Raw genomic sequence first — 26,090 nt, 5'->3', positions numbered from 1 at the left:
TTTCAGAGAAATATGCAGAAAAATATTTTTCAAAGAACTGAAATGTTGGCAAACAAATCAATTATAGTAGTGATTAAAAACAAAGATGTAGTTTTTAAAATGTTTAAATGTTTTATTCATTAAAAGACGTATCTTTACAGGCTTTAATTAAAAGGCACTGGCAAACTACAGCATTTCATACAGCCATGCAGGCCGGCTGGAACAGTGATCCATTTCTTTTAGACAGTACAGCTTCATGTCAAGGTTCCATCAAACCCCTTTTTTAAACACACAGGGTTACAATGACAATGTGTTTCCTTGCGTCTTTTACATACAAAACATGAATACCATTACAATTTAATTCTTAAAAATACATTACATTTACAATCACCACATGGAAAAATACACAAGAGACATTTCATTTGGGAGAGATCCATTATTCTGAGATGACACAAATGCAGTACTGTCCGAAGGCACGGCTTCTGTCTCCCTGTTTTCTGTGCTTGTTTATTTTCCATAGAATTTCTTGTTCAGGAGGAAGATGAGTAAATTGACATTCACTTTTGCTTTGTCAAACATCTTCATGACAGCCACGCCTTCATACTGCAGCTGAAGTAGGTCCTGCACAAAAAACAGATAGATAAATGCTACGAGCAAAACAGTTGTGATAAGTTTGATAATGTTGTCAGGTTTATAAGTGTTGCTAAATTGGAAGATAACAGCTTTATTACTGTGTGCCAGTGATGATAAAACAGGAACTCTAACCATTTGTTACCAAGGTGTTGATAAGTGAGCCACGTTTGTTTCAGACACACTCGGGAAACGCTTACCTGGAAATGAAGCTGGACCTTTTCCATCTCAACCCCCATAAACTTGGCCTTTACCTCAAAATCTCCAACTTCCTCAGCGGGTGAAATGTCAAACATGACATTTTTAAACCTGAGAAGGGAGAAAGACAATAATAAAAAAAAAAAGAAATCATAACAGGATACTTGGGACAGCGGCCTAATCTGTGCCAAAACAGCTGATACAGAGAATTTAAACAGCACTTCGGAAAAACTCCAGACATGCTTTAAAAGGGATGCAGTCTGACCAAGGTGAGACAGGGCACAAAGACAAACGTCATCTTATTGAACAATACCTCTAATTATATTTTTGTTTCCACAAAGACATAAAACAGCTGACAAGGCATGTCCTAATATTTAAAGGGAAGTTCCAGGGAAAACAGAAAAAAAGAATCACATTCAAAAGAGAGCTAACTAACTGGCTAAAAGAGAGAGAACTAACTGGTGAAGTATTGCTGTTCTTCATAAGTGATTGAAGTCAACTCACTGGTTTGTCTGAAGACCTTCAATCTCCAGAATGACTCCCTTCTCATGCAGCCGTGCTGCTGTGTACTTCAGAGACTGGGGCTTCCACTTCTTACTGCCCTTATCGTCCCCTTTGCTGTCCAGTTTTATAGATCGCCGTGAATTCCTGGACACACAGAATGGTCAAACAGGATTAATGTAAAGACTCTCACTACATGCTACCACACAGACAGACCACAAGAAAGCTGTATAAAAAGTGAAAATATTCTGAGATGCAAGAAACAAAAGTACAACTCACTTCCGGTTGAGATTATCCAAGCAAGTCTTGATGTAGGTGTCATAGTAGTTCATTTGGTCCTGGTAGAAGGCAGTCTTTGAATTGAGTGCAGTCAGTGTCTGCTGCAGCTTCACAAGCTCGGCCTTCCTCCTCTGTCTATGGCGCCTTTGGTAGCGAATGTCCTGTCAAATACATGTTTGAGCTGCACTTTAGAAACAGTTGCTAAACAACCACACTGGAACTTAAAAGTAAACGCATGCATCTCTAGATAAGATAAGAAAGCTGTTAATGAACCTTTGCTATATCGTTGATAAGATCCTGGTATTTGTTGCTGGCAGTGACGAGGCCAGCCTGCTCCAGGTTGCGAAGGTTCCTCAGAATCTTCCTCTTCTTCTGCTCCAGAGGCAGCTGGCTGTCCTCCAACACTGCAGGGCTGCTCTTCAGACCCTCTGGTGTGTGAGCATCCTGGACTGCCCTGCGCTCTACAATCTTAGTATGCTCCGACTCCTACAGGTATTAGTTTATATAAGAACAAGTTACATTATGTTGCAACAAAATATCAAACATATGATTGATTGTCTATTAGCACCTCGAGGAGAACAGTCACAAAGAGCAACAAACGTATACAGGTGGTGAGTTTTCTGCTGGGTGGATGCCAAGTTATTGTTAGATTTTAAAAGTACCTCCCTAAAAATAAATGATAAATGTTCTTTGACAGTTTTAAAGTAGCTCTCAGGCATACGAGTCAAAACTGCACTGATAAAATGACTTCACCTGTGGTGCAGTTGCTGGGGTCTCTAGAATTTCAGGCAATGTTTCTCCAGGTTGAATCCGAACCACATCCACTATTAGCTTTTTTGTCCTAAAACAGACAGCCAAAAACCATCAATGAGATCCAAACTATCCTCTTTGCTTTATTTAAACTATTGCTAATCATTCTAATAATTTTCACACATTTAATCACATCTGGCAGTACTTTCTTCAGATGTAACACAAACATATGATAAAACTCTGAACAACTCTGCATTCACAATTATTTCACTGCATTTGGTAGAAAATAACAACTGATGCAACTTCAGTGCAGCTGGTTTGGAGAGAGTGATTCAGATGAATACATGTTTATTGTGAAGATAACCCTGACCACAAAAACTCCTTCCTTTTTGGACAGGATATGATAGTAGAGCAGGAAAGACAACAAAGATATGCTGCTGAGTGATAGCTATAAAGAAACACACAGTGTCAAGAAGGGTGAAGAGCATGACACAGCATTCCTAACCATTCTGAGCTCTATAATAAACATGCTTAAACACACATAAATATACATTCTCACATGGAAGGAATTCAGATGATTGCTAAATTGAATGATGAGGCTGTCCTGCATCATCTAACAACAAACTTACTTTGTAACAAGAGTCTTCAAGTCTTTGTCGTCTCCTTCCAGCAGCTCAAACTTGCTGGTCAGAGTGAGGGAAATCTCTGTCTTTGCCAGCTGGCTCAAAGCACTCTCTCTGTTTGGGTCATTTGGGTCCACAACTCCTTCACCTAAAATATAAAATAGCACCGTGCTTAAAATCATAAATATCCAATATCAAATCTTGTGATTCACATAAATAATAATTTGCTTGACAGTACCAAGCAATGCCTCTACATCAGGAACGTCTCCCAGGTCCTGCAGCAGCTCATGCAGCAAGTCATTGGGGTCTGGGGAGATGGCCTCCAGATGTTCCAAAAGCAGCTGAGCAAACACAGACATGATTAGTCACTGAGGATATTGTGAGAATGTTAGACTGTAGATTCAGAGATACAACAAGACATGCTAACATTTTTAATAATTACACTTGAGATTACTAGCACCCATTACCTGGACCTCTGCAGGATTTGGTCATTCACCTTAAAGGGGTGAATATTTATGCAGTTACTTATTTACATTAAATACGTTTAACCAAATGGTCATTCTTTTGTAAAATGTCTGCACTTTGATATTAAAGAGTTGCAAGGCAATAGAACATCTAAGAGGATAAATATTTTTTTTTACTTTTCTGAAGTGTGACAGGAAATGACAAAAAAAATCTTAATGCGCAGATTGAAAGTTCAGGTAACATCTGTCCAAGCCAGCATAAACATTATCTCTATTGTCTGTCCCTGTGTGGAGTGAAGCCGTTGACAGAAGGACACAGCTGGCTTTAACCCACTCATGTCTGACACCACTACCCACTTTAAAAAGGAAGTGCTGGGGGAGTATAAAGAAAGGAAACAGGATGATGTAGACTAAAAGGCTGTGTGGGAAATGTGCTAAAAGGGACAAAGGGCAGGAGATGATGACGACGTATTGTAACATCAGAGAGAACATTATGGCAAAATTGAGAGTATCATTGTATTTTGACTTTAATGGTGATTTCAGACATTGCCTGTATGAAGATAGACAGCATGACAGCTATCAAAAAGTGAGGCCAAAACATTATAGTGCCACCTGGTGGCAAGTACTTGTCAATTTTTTTTCCCCAGCGATTGTTATTGTATTGATTGTTACCTAGTTCAATCTGTATTTAGGTGTAAATCTAATTAGCGGGCTAATTAAAGTGTAAAAATGGAGGAAATATTGCCACAGTCAATAGAGAAAATGAGATATTTACAGTAGTAGCATGGACAGAGACTTTTTTTTCCTACAGTGATATAGGAACGGGCATCAATATACCTTGAGTCATTAAACACCATTCAAAGGGAAAATTGGGTCATGTTTGCAGGGGGTTTACCGAGTGAGTGTTGATGATCTCTTCTATTGAGATGTAGATGATAGGTTTACTCAGGGTCACCATGTCTGAGTATTCATCAATGTTAAACTTCTCCTCGGGTTCAGGGACATCGCATGCTGACTGGAAAAATACCCTGGAACAAAACAATACCAGTAATTAGGGCAAATACTGACACAATTTGTCCTAAATCCTGAAAGGAATCTAATGTGACTGATTGTATTAACTTGCTTCCGGAAAATGGACTGAGGTCAGTGTGGATTTCCCGTAAGAACGATTCATTCAGGCAGGCAGATAGCAGCACACGTACGCACATCATTTGTGAGTTTGTACAAGTCTGTTCATGACACTTCTGTGGAAACAAATCTCCTAAGTGCTGATACAGCACATATTTTCTTAGCAGAATTATTTCCACATCCATCAAATCAGCTTAACCTGGCTCTCCAGGCACAACAGACTCCTGACTTTGTTATTGGAAGAACATTTCTTCTTTCTCCACCTGGTTTTTGAGCATGGACCAAGTTTCCAAAACATGTGTGCACCATTTTTATTTTAATATCAATTCCATCTTTCTTACCTAAACTTCTCATATGTCTGAGATATGTAGTTGTTCATTGGTGTCATGTGTGCATTCTCGCCCTCAAACAGCTTATTGGCAGCAGCATGCTGGAGCATCTTTGCCACAGATCCCAGGTTACGACGCTGGTCGAGGTGAAGCTGCCCTCCTGCTGACATGTCGATGATGTCAAAGCCATCAGGGGCCACGATGGCTGGGTTCATGTAGCGGTAGTACAGCAGGTTTCCTACAATCTGACGTGAAAGAAAAAAGAACACTTTAAAATACTATGTAGGAAAAAAAAGTGCTTTCACAGACTGTTCTCAATAATGAACTACACACAGAGAGGAAAGTACACTGTAACCCTTTTGTGAATAAAAAAACAAATATACACTTGACTTCTACCTTCATCAGCTCATCTTCTGAGGCATCTGGAAACTTTTCATGGAGGCTGTTCTTCAGAACCTTTGCTATATATCTCATGCCATAACTACATGCAAAACAAAAAGCATTCATGGGACATTAAAACACAAACAACATGCAGCCACACACTATGTGTGGCAAATGATATGGTAAGCTCATAAACACATAATGAGGATGATTTTAATGACTCATTAACTGAAAAATGTCACTGTCAATGCCTTGTATGTATTTTTTGAGACAGAAAACACCACCATCTAGTGGCAAATACATATATGCTAAGGGAAATTTAAAATCTATTGTTTTAATGATTAACAGAAATAAAAAAAAAAAAGATAGGTGAAGCTCATGTCACACAAAGCACCATAGCAACAATTGTCTGTTATAACTGTGGCACAGCACGAAGCTGAACCTTTAGCTACCACATGTCCTATAGACCTATATAGTCACATTCATCCAAAAACAAGAAACAAAGACTTAATCTAGGACTACAAAACTACAGTAAACCAGAGAATGAAAAGGTTATTTAAACAATTCAAAGCACATAAGAAACATGCTGAAATAATGTTATTATTAAGCACATACAACAGAGGCAACCCTAAAAAAAGGACAATGACACTTAACAGATCCTCAAACTTACGGGATATTATCCAGCGTGGACACAATGGAGTTCAAGACCTTATCTGTAGCAGAACGCAGGGCTTGACTGGAGGTCTCCAGTCTGTGGCGTACTTCCGCATGTGACATGGCCTGCTCCGGAGTCACTTCATAGGGCAGTTTGCTGATAGCAAAATAAAGTAAACATTTATACTCGTGTAAGTTTTTAGTTTTTTGGGTTTCTTTAATGTGGGTAGCTTGAGATACTAAAAAAGCAGCTGCAATAACACACTCAGGACACCTAACGATCACAATCATGAACACTTAACTATGTTGGTGGTACTTTCACTGTCTATAACAATACCTGGCCTCTCCAGTAGCTGTCTCCAGCTGGTTGACCCAGGCTTTGTACACATCCACAGGGTTGGTGTTGATGCCTAAACTCTTGTTCTCAATGATGTCTTTAACAACTGGAGCCAACAACTGCCTGAGGGTGTTGTGGCCCCGTGCACCTCTGTTGAAGCTCACAACCATCTTGATAACTGTCGGATTGCCCGTGACAATGTCCTGGATCTGGTCCACCTTAGAACTAAGAGACAGATCAGTGGTTTTTAGCTGTCCACGTAGTTCACTGTGATCATTGTATTACTCAATAGTTACTAGGACTGGACTATGTTCTCACTTTATTTCTTCTTCCAGAGCAGTCTTGAAGAGCTTAAGCAGCAGGTATTCTTCTCTTTGGTTAGAGGCGTAGTTGTATAAGGTGAAGATGACAGTGTCCATGAACTTAGTGGACTTGTTTTGAGGCATTTGGAAGATCAGCTTAGCCAGATAGAATGGATTAGTCTAAACGAGAGCAAGGAGAGAGACAGAGAGAACAGAGTACTTCAGAGTTCTTCTGCAACTAAACTGAACTTGGAGATGGAAAAGGTAGATTTGAGTAGGAGTAGTTTTGAAGTACCTGCAGCAGGTAAAAGAGATGCTGGTAGGCCTCCAGTTTCCTTCGTTTGCCTTTACTTAGGCCTTTGATACCCAGTCTGTCTCCTGCAGACTGGCTGTCTTTACTCGTCTTAGTTTTCTTGTTCATTTTCTTATTATGGGACACGACATCCTTTAAAATAAATAATAAACCCTTTAGTACAACTAATACAACTGATATATAATAATAAACAGTTCACAGTGTAGTTATTTATCATTTACATCATAAACTTTAAAAAGTTTAAAAATTGGAAAGATGGAAAGCCCCAAGATTATGGCAGATAAAACAGGATTGCCAACCTGCAGAGTGATCCTGTTCTTCACCAATAGTCCAATCTTGATGTCCATCAGGTTCAAGTCTTTCTCCATTTGCTGATTGGAGCGAATCTTGGTAACTACTTCCTCCCTGAGTCGTGTCACTTCCTGTTCTTCCTGTAGATCCAGGGCACTCTGCTCCAACAAGTGGACAAACTTGCGCACGACTGACAGAGGAGGATCATTGGCCCCAGCTGAGATTTGGCACATAAATAAGTCAGCAACATCATTGATATTATACAGTATATATTTTTAAAAAATGCCTTTTGGACTCACTTAGGGTTCTGTAGTCATCTCTGGCTTTGTTAGCCTTTAGAAAAGCCTGGATTTTCACAATTTCTTCCTCCTTTACACAGAGATACCAGCAAATCTTAATCAGCATACCAGACACAAATCCAAAGGATGATACCGATGTGGATAAAAGTGTTACTCACATGATCTTTAAAGAACTGCAGCCTCTGATTGTATTTACTTTTTGCCTTCCACATTTTCATGAGAGACTGGATCTAAAAAAAAAAAAAAAACAAGAGTTTGATGTTTACAAAAGCTAATTTGCCTGGTTATTTTTGTACATGTCTGGCAATTACATAAAGATTGTATTTTCAACTGCCTATTATCAATTTTCTGTTCTTGAAACGGTTCATCACCTTGACAACAGAAGCAACATTTTTTTGTAACAAATTCATCCTGTCTTTGTACATTTTCCTCTGTTTGAAACCCTTCCAGCATGCCTGCACACACAAAAAGAAAAACATATCAAAAAGCAATGACAAAAACAGATGAGCAATCAATGACAATCAATCAGTGTTGACACTCCCCAGTGTTGCTATACGCTACCTGTAGTTTAACAACATGTGGTTCTTGTTGACGCAGATACTCAATTCTCTGGGCATATTTCTTCCTGACCAGGTAACCTCTAACCCTCGCTTGCAGCTGGGTCACATAGGATTCATTGGCCAGCCATAGCTGTTCTCTGTTATATTCTGCAGTCACATAGCTGACAACATTCTAAAGGAAGAAGTCATGTCAGTACCACGGTTGCCTGCTTATTGTTTGGTAAAAAATAAATCACAGAATTCATTGTCGAATCAAAAATGAAGTAGTACCTGGATTTCCTCTTTACTGAGATGGCCTTCATTGTGTTCAAATCCTTCTGGCTCCTCCCAGCAGCCCTGTCTGGTCTCAAGGTTATAGTAGTAGTCATATCTGTCCTTGATGCAGTGTTTCACCCACACGCTATCAGTGTTACCTGTTGAAAAGCAAAAGGTTTCCTTAAGAGAGAAAAAAACAAAAACGCTCTCACTGCATATAAACAAAAAGCAGCACAGTTTTCTCTACAATTACCTTGAGATGAACTTGTTTGTCTCTGTGCAAGTTCAACCTGGTAGGTGTCAGCACATTCAGGGAGCACTGCTCTCAGTCCGGCACCAGGAACCTGCAAAGCCTGCAAGGTATTCTGAGAGTCTCCTTCAGCCACTGTCTTGTTTATATCTGCTACTGCTCCAGCCACTAGCAACAAAAAAGTCAAATATGAATACAGTATAGTAACAGCACAGTTAAAATACTGTAGCTAGTGCAAATATTGTATAAATACTTAGAGTACAGTAGGTGTACCCAAAAAAAGAGTTTATTTAAGAGCAGAGGACTCCATATGCATGTCTAAGTAATAGAACACAACAAAAAAAATGACTGTACTAAATATGAAATATTCTATGTGCCAAACAACTCTGGGAAACATACATGTGAGAGCCTCGACCTCATCCTGGTTGGCTGTCAGTATGGCCTCTTGGATTTGGTCCAGCCACAGCACTGCAGACTCATCGCCAGAGCTCTACAATTACAAAGCACAAGCCATGGTCATTACTTAACATTTCAGAAGGGAAGAGGCCTAACTACAAATGAGGCACATACACCATCATTCATCCAGAGCCACACAACACCAACCGGATTTTAATTAATAAAATCTTTTTAGGAATTTGAGCCAAAATATTTAATGATAGGGAATTCTGTAGCAAGAAATGCATTAAGTTAGAACTGCAGAGATGTTTGTGTGAAGGAGTGGTCTATAGCAGTAGCACTTCACAGCAACATTGACTACACTACACAGTGTCCACTGTACCATTTCCCCTCTGTCCAGAGGTAGGATCTAAAGAAAGGGAAAAAACATCAAGAAGAATTGTTGACAACAGATGTAATATACGTATGGTACAAAAACATATCAACACCCCAACACTTAAATCAACCACTAAAAACAAACTGTGTAACATCCTTACAAGCACAACGAATATTTATTCAGCTTGACCATGGTACTTTCTCAGGCTAATTTTAGAAACTCTGGTGGGGTCCAGGATGCTTCCTTGACCACAGGGGGCTCAGGAAGTGAGTCACTGCAGCAGCAGTCTAAAGTAATCTTTGTTTATATCTATAATAACACACTTAGTTTTGAAGGTCAGCACAAGGTCAGTCCTGAGTAAAGGGACTTAATTTAAGGTACATAAGCCACACATGCATTAATATACTTGTGCAGGAATAAAATGTAATGCTAGGAATTAATTTTCAAAAAGAAAGAAGTAATCATCATGCTGTTTCCGTAATACACTAATAGTCCAGCTGCTATGTAATGCAGTAATGAGAGTTAAAAATCAACATCCCAAAACATTCACTTAATTTCATGACCAGTCTAAAACCTATTATATAGTAAAACAGCAAATAACATTAACAAGTTATTTATAAAAGGCAATTTGTTTATGAATTACAGCTGCATGAATGACCAGTGTCCCTCTCCCCACCAGAGTGAGTCAGAGGTCAGTTACTGACGCAGGCAGAAGGGAATTCGGTTTTCAAGCCTAAACAGGAAACACACTCACTGTATTGTGTGCTCAGACAAGCGTCCCACATACGGATGGGAAGCTTGCCTTAAGCACACAGCATTATCAGTTCAACTGTCACTGCACTGCAAAGATGCCAAACGACAATTTTTATCAGTGGAGAACTGCTAAAAAGAAGCAACAGAAAGACTGTTGAAGACAAGAAAACTTTCACAAGTGTGGGATATAACATAAGGGGACATGGTGGACCTTGTGTCAGGACTACTCCTTTGTCTGATGGCAGTGCAGATCAGTCAGCAGGATGGTAAGTTGGTTCAGGAAGATGAATATTTATGCTTAGTTTTTTTTTAAAAAAACATTTTAGTACACAAATATTACAGAAGAGGTTTGAGCATGCATGTCTGTATTTGCTTTGTAAAAGACGTCAGCAGAACACAAGACAACATAAGTTTAGGATATTTTACTGTAGTTCCATGTCCTACTATTACAGTGAGTTTGATGTGTATTCTAAAATTTAGTTTTCGTTTTTTTAACCCATTACAGGAAACAGAACCAGAAATGACACAAACAGTCCCTCTGTTGTAAATCCTAAGACCTTTGCAGGGTCAAAAGACAAAACAAATTACTCAAATAAGCTGGCGGCCCCGTTCCATCCCAACTCAGATGACATCCTGTATGTGAAACCAGAAGACCCAGTGACAGCCTATTCTTCAGGGATCCTCAGCACCCGGGTCATCCCTTCATCATATATTGTAGCCATGCTGGTGGGCATCCCTTCCAATGCTTACATTCTGGTCTTCCTCAGAGTCAGACTGAGTACTAAGTCCTTGTCTACAGTGCTTCTTTACCTTAACCTGGCCTTGTCTGACCTGATGCTCCTGCTTTCTCTTGCACTGCGTGTTCACTACCACTTCAATGGAAACAACTGGATATTTGGGGAAACCTCCTGCAGGTTTATCACGGCTTTGTTTTACGGCAATGTTTACTGTTCAGCTCAGACTATCGCATGCATCAGTGTGAAGCGCTACCTGGCTGTGGTCAAACCATTTTTTTACCGCAGGCTGGCTAAAACTAAGCTGACAGTGTGGACGTGCCTGGTTGTGTGGTTACTGTTCGGAGCTGCTATCACACCTGAACTGCTGGTGAGGCAAACCTACCAGGTTTCCCAGCTGGGGATCACTACCTGCCATGATGTACTTCCACTGGAGGAAAAATCACACTCCTCATTGGTGCCATACAGATTGATGCTCATTTGCCTGGGATTTATAATTCCCTTTCTGATTTGCATCTATGCACATATGGCCATCATTTACCACCTTGGGCAAAGTGCTTGTGACTGGAGACCATTTATAAGGGTCAGCACTCTGGTTTTTACTATCTTCGTGGCGTGTTTCCTCCCCAGTGGCATTCTGCATATCACCCACTACATCCGCCTGTTTTCTAGTGGAGACGACAGACTGTATGGATATTACAGAGTAGCAGTTTGCCTCTGTTGTTTACACAGTTGTCTGGATCCCTTCCTGTGCATGCTTGTTTCCAAGACAGCAGCCTCAGAACTACAATTCATCTCCCTCCGTGGTAACTCAGAGACCAGCAGTTCTACGTGAGACTAGGAAAAAAAGCTGCCCATTGTTGGGACACGACAAACAAGAAACAAAGGTGAAATTCAGGGCTGGAAACTGTGAAGTTTAAAGGGTAATAGCAGACTTATGTTAAAAACAACAAGAACAGAAAGTGATGTTTGTACTGTAATGGGGAAAAAGGCTATGCAATCTGTGTTGACTACACAAGCCTCATAGTTACTCCAGACCTTGAAAAAATAAGAAGTTGTTAACCTGGTGGTGACAGTAACACTATGAGTTATCAGCTTTGTTTCACTTTGTTAGAAGATAAAGGAATCTAAAAATATACAATTAAGTATATTTCTATTATCTTCTTTTCATGTAAAGATGTAAAAAAATAATAATATAAAAAGTATGTATGTATGAATATGTTACATGTCAGGAAACACTAATAAAACTTTTAATATTTGATCGTGTGTTATGAATGGTTAAATTACCTGGCAGAGGAGTTTTTTGGTGTATTGTAGAACATCATGGTACTGTTTGGCTGTGGCTGGGTTTACACCTGTCAACTTGGCTGTAGGGAGGAGCAGGGCTGCAAGTGTCTGCTGGTGATCCCCTGAGTTAAGTGCTTCATTGATCTCTGCTATAGCTATGATGCCTGAAAACAGAGGGGGGGCACTTTCAGTCCTATCAAGATGTTAACACTGAAAATACACCTTTAACTGTTAATGCGACAAACAAGAAGCTTAATATGTCAGATTGTCTTACGTTCATGCTCTTCATGGACCTGAACATTGACAGTGTCAATGCACTTCTGAACATCGTTCCAGGTGAGAAACTCTTGGCCATCGGCAAGAGCCTCAGCTCGCCGTTTGATAAGCATGTCAGCATACCTGAGAAAGAGAGTGTTTCATGACTTTCAAGCACAACGAAACTTACAGTAGAGGACATGCAAAGAAATCCTTAACTTTATATCTTAAATCATTTAACTCCTTATTAAAAAACAAATGATAAGGATTTAAAACTGAGATAGGGAATTGATTTCACAAGTAATAGTAGGACATGTCAACAGCCATTTTACCTGTTAAGGTTGTCTTGGTCTATGTTGGTGAAGCCGAGGGGGGAGTCTGTTAGTTGCTCAATCACAGCCTGTGGGTCTTTGGTGTCCAGAACCTCGTTCAGCACTGCTACAGCCGACAGCATCTCCACAGCCACACTCAGTTCCTCATGGCTTAGTCCAGACTAATAAACAAAAAGCACAGGTTCAAAACCATGGAGTGACAGGATATATATAACCATGTAAGTGTGTATTTTAACATATGTATAAAAGTAGAAGCATGATAGCTCACCCGTGCCCCTTGTAGCTGCAAACTGAAAAGTTCAGCCTGGTAAAGGTTGGCAGCAGTTTGATAGACAATTGGCAGTTGTGCCTCAGGGTTCAGCAGCTCCTCGACTGTCTCTGCAGCATTGCCAAGACGAATGGCTCTGTTGATGGCTACAACAGCTTCATGTTCTGGTAAAGAAAATAATATACATACTCATACTTTGCAGATGGTCTGAACTCAATTTGCCCAACATGCTCTCAGTATGAAGCAGATTTTTTCACCTTACAAATGATCTTTCTAATGCATTTAAAAAACTCACATTAAATATTCATCATTCATTAATAATAATTCTGACAGATTCATATAACTTGTTAAAAGTAATTAGAGGGTACATATGTGACTTTTTAATTGATCTAAGTAGTGTTCATTCATGGTATGATGTTACAAAAAAGCTTCTTACTTCGTTTCTCTGCCTCAGCAAAGTCATTGCAAGAGCTGACAACTCGCTGAATCTCTTCTTTGTCCAGCACTGCAGCCCTCCCACTTTCCTGCAGCACAAAGAATGGTACATTTGACTGTTACCACCAAGATCCCATGATTACTAAGTTTTAATGCAGGGACATCAAGAATAAACTAGATGGAAGGTTTTACTTCAATACACACACACAGACACACACACAGACACACACACGCTGCTGCAGCCTTGATTTATAACAATGAAAGAATCAAACTCTACCTTGGATTTATGTTGGCAGTAGGTGGTAAAGTGTTCCAGGTACCACCGACTGTTTGAGTCCTGAACACCCAGCAAGGCCAGAGCTTCAAGTCTAAGTGCAGCCAGCAGAGCAGCTTCATCCTGGCTCAACACAGCTTGATTCACCTGCCTTACTGCTGCCTGGACTGGAGACAAGGAAAACCCAGACAAGTTTACTGATCCAGCTGTTATATGCACCTACAGTACAGGGATTTTGTTTTCACACAACAAAAGCTATGCGTCTGTTTTATGACAATGTATAGGGAAACCTACGTAAGGTAGTAACAGTCCTTACTGTTAACAGTGTCAAGGCAGTTCTGGATTTCTTGTTGTGTCAGCAGCTCCTCATAAACATCTCTTTCTTCAGTAGCAATTGAGGACCGCTAGTGGAAAGAAAGAGACAAATATATTCGATCATACTTTGTTGTAATTGATTATATTAACTTTTTTCCGCCCAATTCCCCTCAATAAGGGTGCATATTTCACATGTCACATCTCAGTCACTGGATGAAACTGGATGGCTCCTGTTTGTACAGTATTTGTAAGAGAATGGGGAGGAGAGATGCCAGATGCAGTGGAGGGTTAGTTTTTGATAAATACAGCTGACACTGCAGCCACAGGAATGTGCTGGCAAGGCCTGTGGACTGAGTCAGGGCAGGCTGCCCCTTTCACAACTCAGTGCAGAGTCCTCTACAATTATCAGCCCTAGACAGTGCAGTCATAATACACCTGCTCAAGTCTAAGTTTACAGTTCTCCCATTCTATTAGTTTGGCAAAAATATTCATTGGAAATCATTTAGTTCATTATTACATTATGCAGTTTCAGTGCATTGAACACTAAATGCATGTTGATTTTGTGACACAGCAATGACATATAATTTAGTTCACAGTTGCATTAAAAAAACAACAGTTCCAGAACATCAAGTTTTTGTTAGACTTCTCACCCTTCCTGAGGCCTGATCCTGCTTACGAGCCTTGGTCTGTCTCAATGTGTCCTGGTAGTCTTGAGCCAGAGCTTCCTGGATGTTCTTTAGCATTGCATTAGGGTTGTTTAAGGCTCCCATTGTCACAGACGCCTGTCCTCTATCAACAGCTTCATTGATGGCAATGACAGCAGCATGCACTACAGTAAATGAGTTTAAAGACATTTTAGGATTGGACAAAACTGCAACTTCAGCAGAAATTGAGTCGAAAAAGAATAACTCACATGCAGCTTCATCCACTGAGAGTTCATTAGCCAGGATACCTCCAATTTTACTGAAAGCTGGCATCTGAATGCCATATTTGTCCAGTTCACTCCTCATGTTACTGATCTCTTCCTCTGGAAAGAAGGGATGGATTAATGTGATGGCAAAGTATGACCTTATATTTTCTTTTTGCCTTTACAGTTGCTCTAGCACAATTTAATAAAAAAAATTATTATCATAACTTATATAACTCAGATGTGTTCATCAATCATCAATCACTGACTGACATCAACTCAATATTTCATACACTGTAGTGTACCTTTTTAAAGGTGCAAATTACCACCGACATGAACACCGTTAAGTATAAAAACACAATTGGCATCAGGTATTTTCCCCAAGGTTCAATTAACATTAATTAAAGCTGTGAAACAAAGAACTACTCATGAGTGATGGAAAACACTGTTGTGAGGCCCGAGGCTTAAGCAGAACAGGTCAATGTCACCTTTTTAAGATTGGTAGTTGGTGTGTCCCATTCAGTTTCACTTCAATGGACCCACAGGGTAATGTGAAATGTAATTTAATCATCTAAATTACAGACAAGATGTTTAAACAAATCCTCTTAAAACTTAATATGCTTGAAAGCACACAATATCCTTCTTCTATGTTTTTCAATTAAACCCCAGCATGACTAGTGCATGTAATTACCTCCCAAAGAGGATTCTCATTAAGTGAGTGCATGCACACCTGGGTGTGTACACAAGTGTTTTAAAATGCCCAAAGGCAGTGTTTATCCTTGAGGCAATTAGTAATAATTCAAATGGTTTTTTTGTTGTTTCTTATAGTTAAAGTTTTCTTTATTTTTTAACTTTTTGTGCCACATTTTCAGGATTTCCATAGTTGTTACCTGTAAAGGCCACTTTGCCCAGTAGGTCTTGTATCTGGGGTGCAATTCCAAGTTTGTACAAGTACAAGCTGAAATGAATAAAAACAAAGCACAGAAGAACAAATCATCACCACCAACAACATTAATTATATTTACAATCAATAGTCTGTTATGAGAAAAACAAAACTCAGTTCTCTTATGATTGTGATTGCTCCTTTTAGCTATCCCTGTCTTTGGTATCACAGAAACACCACAGGGGGGTAGTGTTGACTCAAATTACAACAACCTGCAGTCCACCACAAACTGTAGCAATGAATTCAACAAGCAGGTGGCTGGAAACTTCATAAAACTTTCATCCTCCCACAGGCACCTGATGAGTGGTAATGAATTATAGATATTTAAGGCTGCTCTGGCATGAGCACAGCCCTGAATGCAGAGCTAGAGTAGGTGGTGGTGGTGGTTCTGCCCTTTGGTCACTTTGTGTGTGTAAACATGAAGATGCACTCTGTCCTTGGGACATAGGGGCTTTAAACAACCATTGAAAATCTGACAGGGTGTAATGTTTTAACATGCAGGCAGCTGAGATGCAAAACACAGGAACAGCTGACTGGGGGTAATAGAGGCGGCTGATTACAAGCCACAGGGGTTACAGACAATCAGCTGACAAGCTTGGAGCAACTAACTCTGCAGACCCTCAGTGTTTCCCTCTTCCTTGTACAGAACAACCTGGACTCTCTCAATCTTAAACTCATGAATTGGTGTTTTCACATTTCTTTCCTGTTACGTTATGCTCCTTTTTCAAAACAGTGAATGTAGAGAAGCATCCACTGCTTAGCCTCTATGTCTTTGTACCCATTCACAGGGACCTTGTGGGACTTGAACTGGGCTCGCAGGAAGGAAGAGCACATGTGTGCACAAGGAGGGAAGGAAACCAATTCTCTTAGGACCCGACCAAAACACTACAACAGAGAAAACAATCCAGGCAGCTCACATAACCACTCCCTAAAATATGTGTGTGGCTGACTGGAAGGGTGAGAGAGATAACATTTACCCTTCAGTTCATTCAAAGTCATCTTGATTGAATGAGCAATGGTCTAAACATTACAGTAAGGGCACCAACTTTGTAGTGCTAAAAGTAAAGAGCACTGATGTGTTTTACTACATAAGTGGAGACAAATTTATTACCATCACTATTTATTACCAAGCACTCGCTTTATGCAGTTTTCAACAAGTTTGAGGCACCTCGCCTGAGCAATCCTAGCAAATTCTTTTTTGGTGAATCTCAAGCTCCTTCAGATTTGATCTCCTGGCATAGACCCTGGCCTTTAGTAATTTTAATTATATTCCACTCGTGGCTTCACTTTGGACTCCTAGAGGTAGTTCTTCACTAGAAGAGACGCATGCTTAATACCATTGTGGTGGAAAAAACAATGATAACCGAAACCCAGTTGTGCACTTGACTGCTTTAAGTTTTCTGTCAAGATAGTCTGAAATTTTTCTCTCTTTTTGCTTCCTACCTCTGCCAGTCTTGCTGTACAACATTTAACTCTCTTTGCACTTCTTGATAATTGTCTGTTCTTAAAACTTGGAAGTGCTTTAATTCATAATGCATTAAATGCAAATGTATATCCTTAACCTGCTTTGTAGAAATTATCAAAGCTTTCTCTTAAGCCTAAATTTATTGTTTTCACTTTTGCCATGATGCTATCACTAGTGTTAGGCTAATTGTTACTTGTTATACTGTGTGTGTGTACTGCAAGATAGCAATCTTCATGCTTAAGTCCAAATCAAATGTTTACGGTGTCACTCGGTCAAAGCATAGACCACAGTATCATTGTATAGCAATGGCTTGTACAATGGCTAAATGTGTGTATTATGTGTTAAAAAATCTCCTACTTCCTTCAAATATTAAAATTTAAATAAAATAAAATGACATTTTTATGAGGGAGCAAAATATTTTGTCTCCAACTGTGAATACAATTGGGGTTCTGTATGAAATATAATCATAAAAGGTCTATATTTGACAAAAACTAGTGTCACTGCTTGGACTCTCCTAGTTTCTGTTTCATATTATGTACTGAGTACTAGTTCTGCTTTTGACAAAGAAAATGCAGGGCAATTCTTGTAATCATGCTACATGGATGGCAAATTAACCAACTGTGTATCAAAGTTTGATATTGTCTGCCATAAGCAGTGAGTGAAAATATATGTAAATGTCAGTGACAAAATATGAGGAGAGCACTGCAGCACAGAGGAATAGGTCAACATTTTCAAAAAGATGTAATGCAGCATCTAATCAGTAGCCTGCAGTTTAATGCTGTTTGGTGGATATCAGTACTCAGCCTTCAGGTTATCTAACAATAGCAGTTAAGACAGCTGGTTTATTTTTTCTTCTAACCAGTGAAATCACCCTCAAGTTTCAGGTGTGGCACCTTCAGGTAAAAGCAGCAGGGAACGGTGCCATCAAGCAAACAAAAGATGATGCAGATGAGTGAGCAATTTTGTTGTCAGAAGTGAGAAATACACGAAGACGGCATAGTGAAAAATGTGTTTTTTAGACCCCTTTCAGGCTTACCTCAGTGCGTGTATGCAGTATACCACCTTGGGCATGTTCTTGCGATCGTACACATCTGTCGTTTCAGGATAGAATATCTGAAAGTAGAGAGCACAAAAGGTATCAGTCACTGTTCTTTTATCAGTGTCTTCACTCTCTTTATTCTACTGCAGAATAAGAGGAGCACCCCATCCATCACAATGCTGTTTTACTGTAAATACAGGGTAAGTTGTAAGAGGAGGGAAATAAATGTTACCTACAAAGCTTAAACTTTGGCAATCTTTATGTATTCTACAGGTAAAAGTTATGAGTGTTATAAGCATCATAGAAGAATTTACAATAATTCACAATGCAATGCATTATATTTAACAGGTGCCTGAATAGTGATAAAAGGGAAAGAACAACAGCATAAGTATTTGGTTTGTCCTAAAGTTAAGAACCGTTGGCTAAATTTTACTAACACATTTTTTAATTTTAATTATGTCACACCTGAATGATGTTCTTGGCATCCTGATGTTGTTTAAAACATGGTAATGTGTAACATAATAAGCTACAGGTAAGGTTATGTGATCAGAATGACAATGCCTAAAATTACTATTCATAAACCTGCCACTGAATTACAATAAAAAGCTATCCTGAAGTGGGTATCAATTTTTACCTCGTTTTCATTTCCAGGATACGCCTCAGTGAGGTCTTTTGTGTTATCTCATAAATGATGTAATGAGGTTAACACTGTTGAGTTAGAAATGCTACACCCTCAGTTCAATCTCATGTATAAAATGTGTTTATAGAAGAATATATGCATGGTTTGTTAATAATATAAATATGTATAAACCAATGTACATGGTAAAACCTCCAGGATAATAGAATATGCTGCTACCTATAATAAAGCCTGCAATACATTGAGACCTGATTACTGTGAATGCAGACTGAATACACTGCCATGTTTGTATACATGTCTGTTAAACAGGTAGCAGGTGCCTGTGTCACTGATGGCTGTAAAAACCTTACCTTGGGGAGACCGACTGACTCCATGGCTCTGAGCCACTGAACTGTGTTGTCAGTGTGTCTGAAGTGTAGCCCTTTACTCTGAAAATAAACACAGAAGCACAGACACAGAAATGTAGATGCATAATTAGAATGAAGTGCAGAAACACTTCATAGCTAAAAATGTCAACGTGACATCTAAAAGTATTTAGAACCAACAAGAAAAGAGCTCTAACATATCTGTCAAGATGCATGCTGAAAAAAAACAGACCTTATAACGGGATTGATCTCTGTCATAGATTCTTTTCTCAGACACCATTTTGGGGGCAAAAAATATGGCGAGTTTGCCAAGGTAGACACCATTTCTGAGTCCTTCCTCCAGTTCTGTGGTAGGGGGCAGATCCTCGTCTAAGCAGGCCTCCATCCATCTAAAGAAAAAAACCAGGACCGGCAGGATGAGGCAGAGGATTTTTATAAGCACATTCATTTTCTAATATGTTATCTCTTGCAGCCAAAACTGACATAATGAGACACCTGACAATTCAGGAACTGATTATAGATTCTAAGTACATCTGTTAATGGCACGAAAAAGAAAAGTGGAAAACATTATCTTAACCAGCAGGGGAGGAAAAAATGAACTCGTCTAGAAACTCGTAAAGAAACTCATTAACAACAGGAAACTATAGCTTGTGTTATTTATTCAATGTATACATTTTCACTAAAACTGCTATAATCAAAACTCACTTAATAATAATATAATAATATATAATTCTCAATAACATTTCCATGGTTACTGGTCTCTTTATCATGTCATCTGATATCTACAGTACGTGGTGCAGTGCAGATATATTAAGTGGCTGAATGCCTGCGTGCAGTGAATATTGCTTTTTCATGCAACCACTGCCCATTCTGAAGTCAATCATAAAAGAAGAATATAAAATCCTGATAAAATCTGTGGCAACAACTTTATTCAGAGACATTAAGTAACCCACGAATGTGTGCATAAGCAAATACTTTCCAGGAAACATAACATCATACTTATAGGAGGGTTTTTGGTTAAACTGAGCAACAAAGTAGTCTGTCTGTGAGGGAGCTAAGCATTGTTACACCCACACTGACTCCAGCATTCTTTACAAAGGGGGCTTTGAGTTTATATGAGGTAAACACTGACCAAGATAATCAGACATTACTTGAAAAATTCAGCAGACAAAGCTGTACACCGGCACAGGTTTGTGTAGCATAAAGTGGCCACGGAGGTAAAATACATATTCATTCTATGCTGAAATCATGTTGACCTCCTTTACAAAATGATGTAATTTCCCCTTGGAAGGTTTAACAGTGACTTCAGGGCTGCACTGTCAGCCAAACTATTCCCAGATTTTAGGGGGAAAAAGCCTTCCAAAGAACTAGTGAATGATTTGTGAAGAGTGAATCATCAGACTCTGAAAGTTACACATTATCTTATTTCCAATGTTTTCTGCTTTGGTTACACCTCTGCCTGGATCAGAAAAAAATGCAGTTTACAATAAATTAACTTGCTTATGTTTCATTCACACCAGTAACTCCTAGCAAAAGCAATAAAGCAATCCCTCCTACATGCAAGCACAGGACAACTTGTTTAGGTTAATTAAGGCCATGTGGGTGCTCAGAGGATCAAAATATGTGTCAGCACATTAAGGGCAAACAAAACACACCATGCACTGTCAACATAAACCCAGTGGAGTGTGTAGGTGGCTCATCAGAGAATATAGCATTCACATAATGTCAACCAATGCTGCAGATGCAATAGGATTCTGCCATATTTAAAATTCTATTGGTCTATATTAGTATTATGGTACAGGAGAGGGTCAATCCCATGAAATTAAGACCAATTCTCCCATGTCTGCAACATATTGAAAGAGAGTGCAAAAAAAAAAAAGTCTGGTACAGGAACACCAACATGGAACATCCTGGACGGGTTACACAGGACTTCTGTGAAACTTCCTGTACTTAAAACAATGAAAGCAGCACTTGTCTCCTGAAGCAGGACACTGTACTCCTGTTTACAGCTGTGCAAAGAAGGCCTTCCTGTCTTTGTCACGTCTGTGACCAGCCATCCTAAACGAAATGATTTCTTCACTCTAGAACATAAGCCTGTTTAACCACAACACGTTATTAATGAATAACCCTCCTTTGCTTTGAGCTACAGTATTTCTGTCACAGAACGTCTTTGGGAAGCTTGCGTCAGTAGCTTAGTCATGTTTGTCATGAGTTTGTGTTTTGTATGTCTATGTCTGCAGGATAAGAGAATTTCCTATGTGTTGTAAGCTAGGGTGTGTCTGAAAATTAGGATAATGTTCACTAAAAACAAACATGATGTCCTGGGGGTGGGCCTGTATCAAAGCAAACTGAAACGTTCACCATCCAAAAAGTTACAAATGTAAACCATCAGATGTTTACTCTCCATTGAGGGTACAAAGTCCTCTTCCAGAGATCACTGTGCCAGTGTGTGGTTAGTAGGAGGGTGTGTCTGTACTGACAACTGTCTGCAGTTCACAGACAGAGGGAAATTAAAGACATTATACAATTAAAGCATGTAAATGAATCTACTTTTTAAAAAATACAGGTCACACAGGTAGCTCAATACTACGTAAACACAGGACCAAGGTGTTCTCAAAGAGCTGCTTACTCATGGCTGCTTTGTTTCAGTGACTGCTGACTCCAGTGACCAGAACTTAATCCCAAGCACTCTGTGGCTTACAGCTTCATTAGAGCTTTGTCTTAATCCTAATCTAACTTGACACCTTTCGCAGAACAGAGGTTCTATTGCACAATTGACAGAAGAGAAGGAAAGGCAGCAACTGTGGGATCAAGTAACAAAAAGTTAGAAAGTGAAAGTGACGGTGTAAACTGTGGTTGTTTTGGGTTTAGAAAGTCTCCCCACCGTTTAGCTTCCTTTACACTAAAGAGGATGAAAGTGTCATAATCTCTGCATAGCTTGTGTATGATGGATTGCTGAATCTGTGCTTAGTTTAGCCAGCCTGCCTTGTAAAACCTTACTATCCTGTGACATAAGCAGATAATGTGGGCTATTCAAACACAGTTTACTGAGTCAAAGTGCAAGTTCAGTTGTCAAACAATAATCTGTGATGTGCTGATTTTAAGGAGACTACCCATATCCATAAAAAGAGCATCCCAAGTAGAAGCTTAACTGTTGAATCACCATTGGGCTGCAGTGTACTGAAATGGACATCAGCATAAATAATTAATCTTGGGAAATAATCTCCTCCTGTGTGACTGGGTGGAGCTGTCATAAAATCAGTGTGTTAAGAGGCATGATCACACTTCCTGTTCAGATGGAAGCCCGCGTGAAGAAGACAGGAAGTGGTTTTAGCTAAGCATGTTACAAATGCACTTTAGTTTATGGTGTCTTTACATCTTTATTTTGAAGTTGATCGTTTCATTTCTCAAAGAGCCTGAGAGCAGAGTGAGCACAGAGTGACTTTTTCCACAAGTTCAGCACCTCCCTTGAATTAATGACACGTGATCTCATGATTGTTTACAGTTCTATGTCATCATCTTATGTGCATGCTGTCATTACACCTTCATGCTACTTCAAACACTGTCGAATCACACAGTGGTTTGCTGCCTTATGCATCTTATTCACTTCACTCACTACACTGCTTAATTCCTGGGCCACTCCCTGCAACAATCTTCATTAAAAGCATAATCAAACATTAAAGAGCTAACACCCAGCATAACAAAGCAAGCAACATACTCTAAGCATGTTTTATCCTCCATCTCATTACCGTTTGGCCTCCTCCAGGTGACACAGGTACTCGTAGGCAATGTTCTGTCGCCTCCTTTCATCCATCTCCTCTGCTGACAGCCGCTCATCATCCTGAATGGCTAGAAAAAGCAAGTGTGAAAATCAATTCACCGTTTTATTTTATTTGACACACAATGCAAGATATCGGACTCTGTTTTTTTGTGTACTTTGTAATTTGTTGTGTACATCCCATTCCCAAAGGGCATTTCAACACATTTTATACCTAAAGGAAGTTATATTAAATATAACAGCCTGTACTGCAGGTTGTTTCTAACAGCAGGATAAGAATCCATGTCAGAAGACCTTCTTTACTACAGAAATGTTTCTTACTGTTTTATCAAACCTGCAATAAAGGTGTAGAATGTGCTGAGCTCCCACAACAAATAAACAAAGTGTGGAAGTTTCATCTAGTGGTAAACTGATACTTTAACGTCACAACAAACACAGTACAATTATAAACTGTATTTTTCACCATTTGGTTTCAATCATTAACTCCACTGTACAATGTCCCAGTGAACCCTGTATGACAGAATGATCATGGTGGGGTGTCCCGCAGACAAGTGACTTCTGCTGAGAGTTGACCTTTACCTGCAGTTTAATGAGATCTCCTCCCACAACAGCCTGTCTTACCCCACTCTAATCCAATCAAATCTCTTTATTTCTGGCTGAGTAAAAAGGATGGCGTCAGCTCTGTTCTTAGGCTAAGGCCCCGAGTCTTTCTCCCACTGGACACACAGGCTGATGTTTAGCTTCATTTTTAAAGCCTCCAGTAACACTAAATAAATTGGTTGCACCTGCTGTTGATTAGCTCACACAATAAAATCCAGACAATCTCTCAGAATCAACACTCTACATTGATCAAAACTGTTTGTAGTAGTTAGGTAAGGGCTAAGGGTGGGGAATCTGAAGATCTCTTAATAAAACATATTTTTACATCGACTGTTTAAACAGATAAGTCCATATTTATTTATTTATTTGTCAGCGATGTGGCTTTTTATGTGGCTAGCCAGAATCCTTTAAACCTCTCAAGCACACTCTGTTAAATTCTGTCCATTCATCAGCCACCTGCAGAGACATCCGTTAAGTCTCGGTAGAGGCTCCACATATAATAGTCACATGTGTGGGACGCGCACACTACTGTCCTACAACTGGGGTTAAAAAGTGGAAACCCTCATGAGCAGCATCCGGCTATACAGGCTGCCCAGCTGAGCACACGACACACATAAAAATGTATGAACAGTCATCTCAGGAGACAGAGCAGCCCCAGTGCAGCCATTATTCTCCACTGACTCACTTGAGCACGCGTGTACACATGTACACATGTACACACACACAGACACACACACACTTCCTGGAAGCGCTTGTCTCCACTTTTGCACAGAGCGTTATATTTAACCGTCAGGATGGATTTCTGTTGCTTTTGTGTGTCACAGGATCACCGGACTTGAGTTATGGTCTCTGTGATTATGACTCATGCTTTTGTGCAGCTCCAGAGGGTTGTTCTCCCTTAACCTCTTGTGGGGGGGACGGGGAGGAGAGAGCTACAAATCAAGACAGACTTTGCTTTTAGGTTTCACAAGGCAATCCATAAACTAAAGTTAGTATGACATTTACTGAAATAAATTTAAAGCAATGACCTTGCTTTGGTTCCATAATGGCACTTGCAAGTTAAAATGCATGCAGGCCAGGGACAACTGATTTTATAACGCACTACTCATTGTTTAAAAAAAGATAAGATAAGATAATCCTTTATTAGTCCCCCACAGGAGAAAGTCACAATTTTCTGTGCACAGTTACTGTGAGAGAATTTATCAATAAACATTTACATGACCCAAGCCAAAGGTATTAAAAAAAGAACAGTGCTGATGACACAATAGATTACTGCACTAAATTGTACTTTGCCCACAAATGTTGGTCATTGATTGGGTATCTACACAAAGGCCGACTTGGATGGATTTTGGAGTGTGTGTTTTAATCATATCAGACACATTCCTGAAGATCTCCTTGCTGTAGATCTGTGAGCAGCAGCAGCAGCAAAAATCAAAAGTTAATGGTTAACCTATGAGAAAATGCCTTATGTGTGCTGATATGCTGGCTTGCCTCTTGAAAAAAAAATGATTAAAAAAACGCCGTGGTGCATTTAAGGACACCTTGAGCTAACACTGAAACTGAAAAAGCCGCTTTATTTTTACAAAGGAGGATGTGCCTCTTTCACTTCAAACCCCTCTCTTAACAAACTATGTGTCCTCTCACTCTCCCATTAACACACTTCATTCCCATTTTTCCCCACACTGCCACACCTACTGAAGCTCTCCTGCTGCTCGGTGCAGCCAGGTGCAGGTGAACCACCTGTGGCTCATCAAACATGCCAGTGAAGGCACCTTCCGTTAGCTTGTTTTCATCCTTTGCCCCTTAAAAAACACACAGACGCTAGCTTAAAAACTGGTCAGAAAACATGTAACTTACTTCCATAGCGTGGTTTCTGTAACGTTGTGGTGTCTTCATGGTACATCCTGCCTCGTTTCCTCTCCTTCGTGAACTCGTCTGAACTGGAAAGAACTTCAGCCTACAAGCTAACGTTGCAGCAAACAAGCCGCGCCTCTCAGGATATATTGATATCAATAAAATAACTGCTCTTACAAACTGGAAGGAAAAGCCGAAGATGAGGCCCAAAAGTTTCCAGAAGTTTCATAAAAGTGCCAACTGTGACTTGTAGCAGACAACCCCCATGTTGTGCACTGCGGTTATTGCCTGCCTCCTGAACAAAGTGCTCTCCTGGTCGGTGTTATGTGGCCCCGCTACGCGCTGAGGTGAAATGATTGACGGGACAGGAGATGGAGATTTACCACCTTGCACCACCTGCTGGTCAGAAGGTGGTTAATGCGGCGTTCAGGGCCAATGGAGGAAAAAAGGGGAAAACACAACTTTCACACCAGTTCTGACCCGTGTTTAAGATTATTTTTGAGTTTCTTTTTAAATCGTACTCTGTTTTTTTAATTTATTTGTATGTGTGTTTT

General features: G+C 39.7%; 2 protein-coding genes across 2 annotated transcripts; one reads left to right on the top strand and one right to left on the bottom strand.

The window, feature by feature from the left end:
- Positions 1-88: 88 nt before the first annotated feature.
- Positions 89-25,882, bottom strand: iqgap2 (IQ motif containing GTPase activating protein 2). Its single transcript, XM_028413168.1, has 38 exons — positions 25,540-25,882; positions 23,054-23,153; positions 19,537-19,693; positions 19,290-19,367; positions 18,300-18,376; positions 15,746-15,813; positions 14,862-14,975; positions 14,599-14,777; positions 13,950-14,037; positions 13,637-13,800; positions 13,361-13,448; positions 12,925-13,088; positions 12,657-12,817; positions 12,344-12,468; positions 12,070-12,233; positions 8,923-9,013; positions 8,527-8,691; positions 8,289-8,431; positions 8,020-8,190; positions 7,830-7,913; positions 7,617-7,688; positions 7,459-7,528; positions 7,168-7,376; positions 6,851-7,000; positions 6,572-6,735; positions 6,254-6,478; positions 5,933-6,073; positions 5,278-5,362; positions 4,894-5,126; positions 4,320-4,452; positions 3,199-3,301; positions 2,967-3,108; positions 2,341-2,428; positions 1,861-2,073; positions 1,588-1,748; positions 1,312-1,455; positions 810-918; positions 89-600 (listed from the first exon to the last, which is right to left on the bottom strand). Exons 1-38 carry the CDS (start codon positions 25,583-25,585, stop codon positions 487-489), a joined length of 4,983 nt encoding a protein of 1,660 aa, XP_028268969.1. The 5' UTR covers positions 25,586-25,882; the 3' UTR covers positions 89-486.
- f2rl2 (coagulation factor II (thrombin) receptor-like 2) lies at positions 10,062-12,043 on the top strand. The gene is made up of 2 exons (XM_028413170.1): positions 10,062-10,314; positions 10,554-12,043. Exons 1-2 carry the CDS (start codon positions 10,251-10,253, stop codon positions 11,615-11,617), a joined length of 1,128 nt encoding a protein of 375 aa, XP_028268971.1. The 5' UTR covers positions 10,062-10,250; the 3' UTR covers positions 11,618-12,043.
- Positions 25,883-26,090: the final 208 nt, after the last annotated feature.

Source organism: Parambassis ranga, chromosome 9 (genome assembly GCF_900634625.1).
Source record: "Parambassis ranga chromosome 9, fParRan2.1, whole genome shotgun sequence".
Lineage (NCBI taxonomy): Eukaryota > Metazoa > Chordata > Actinopteri > Ambassidae > Parambassis > Parambassis ranga.
The sequence above is the reverse complement of the archived record's forward strand: the minus strand, read 5'-3'. Positions and strand labels throughout refer to the sequence as shown.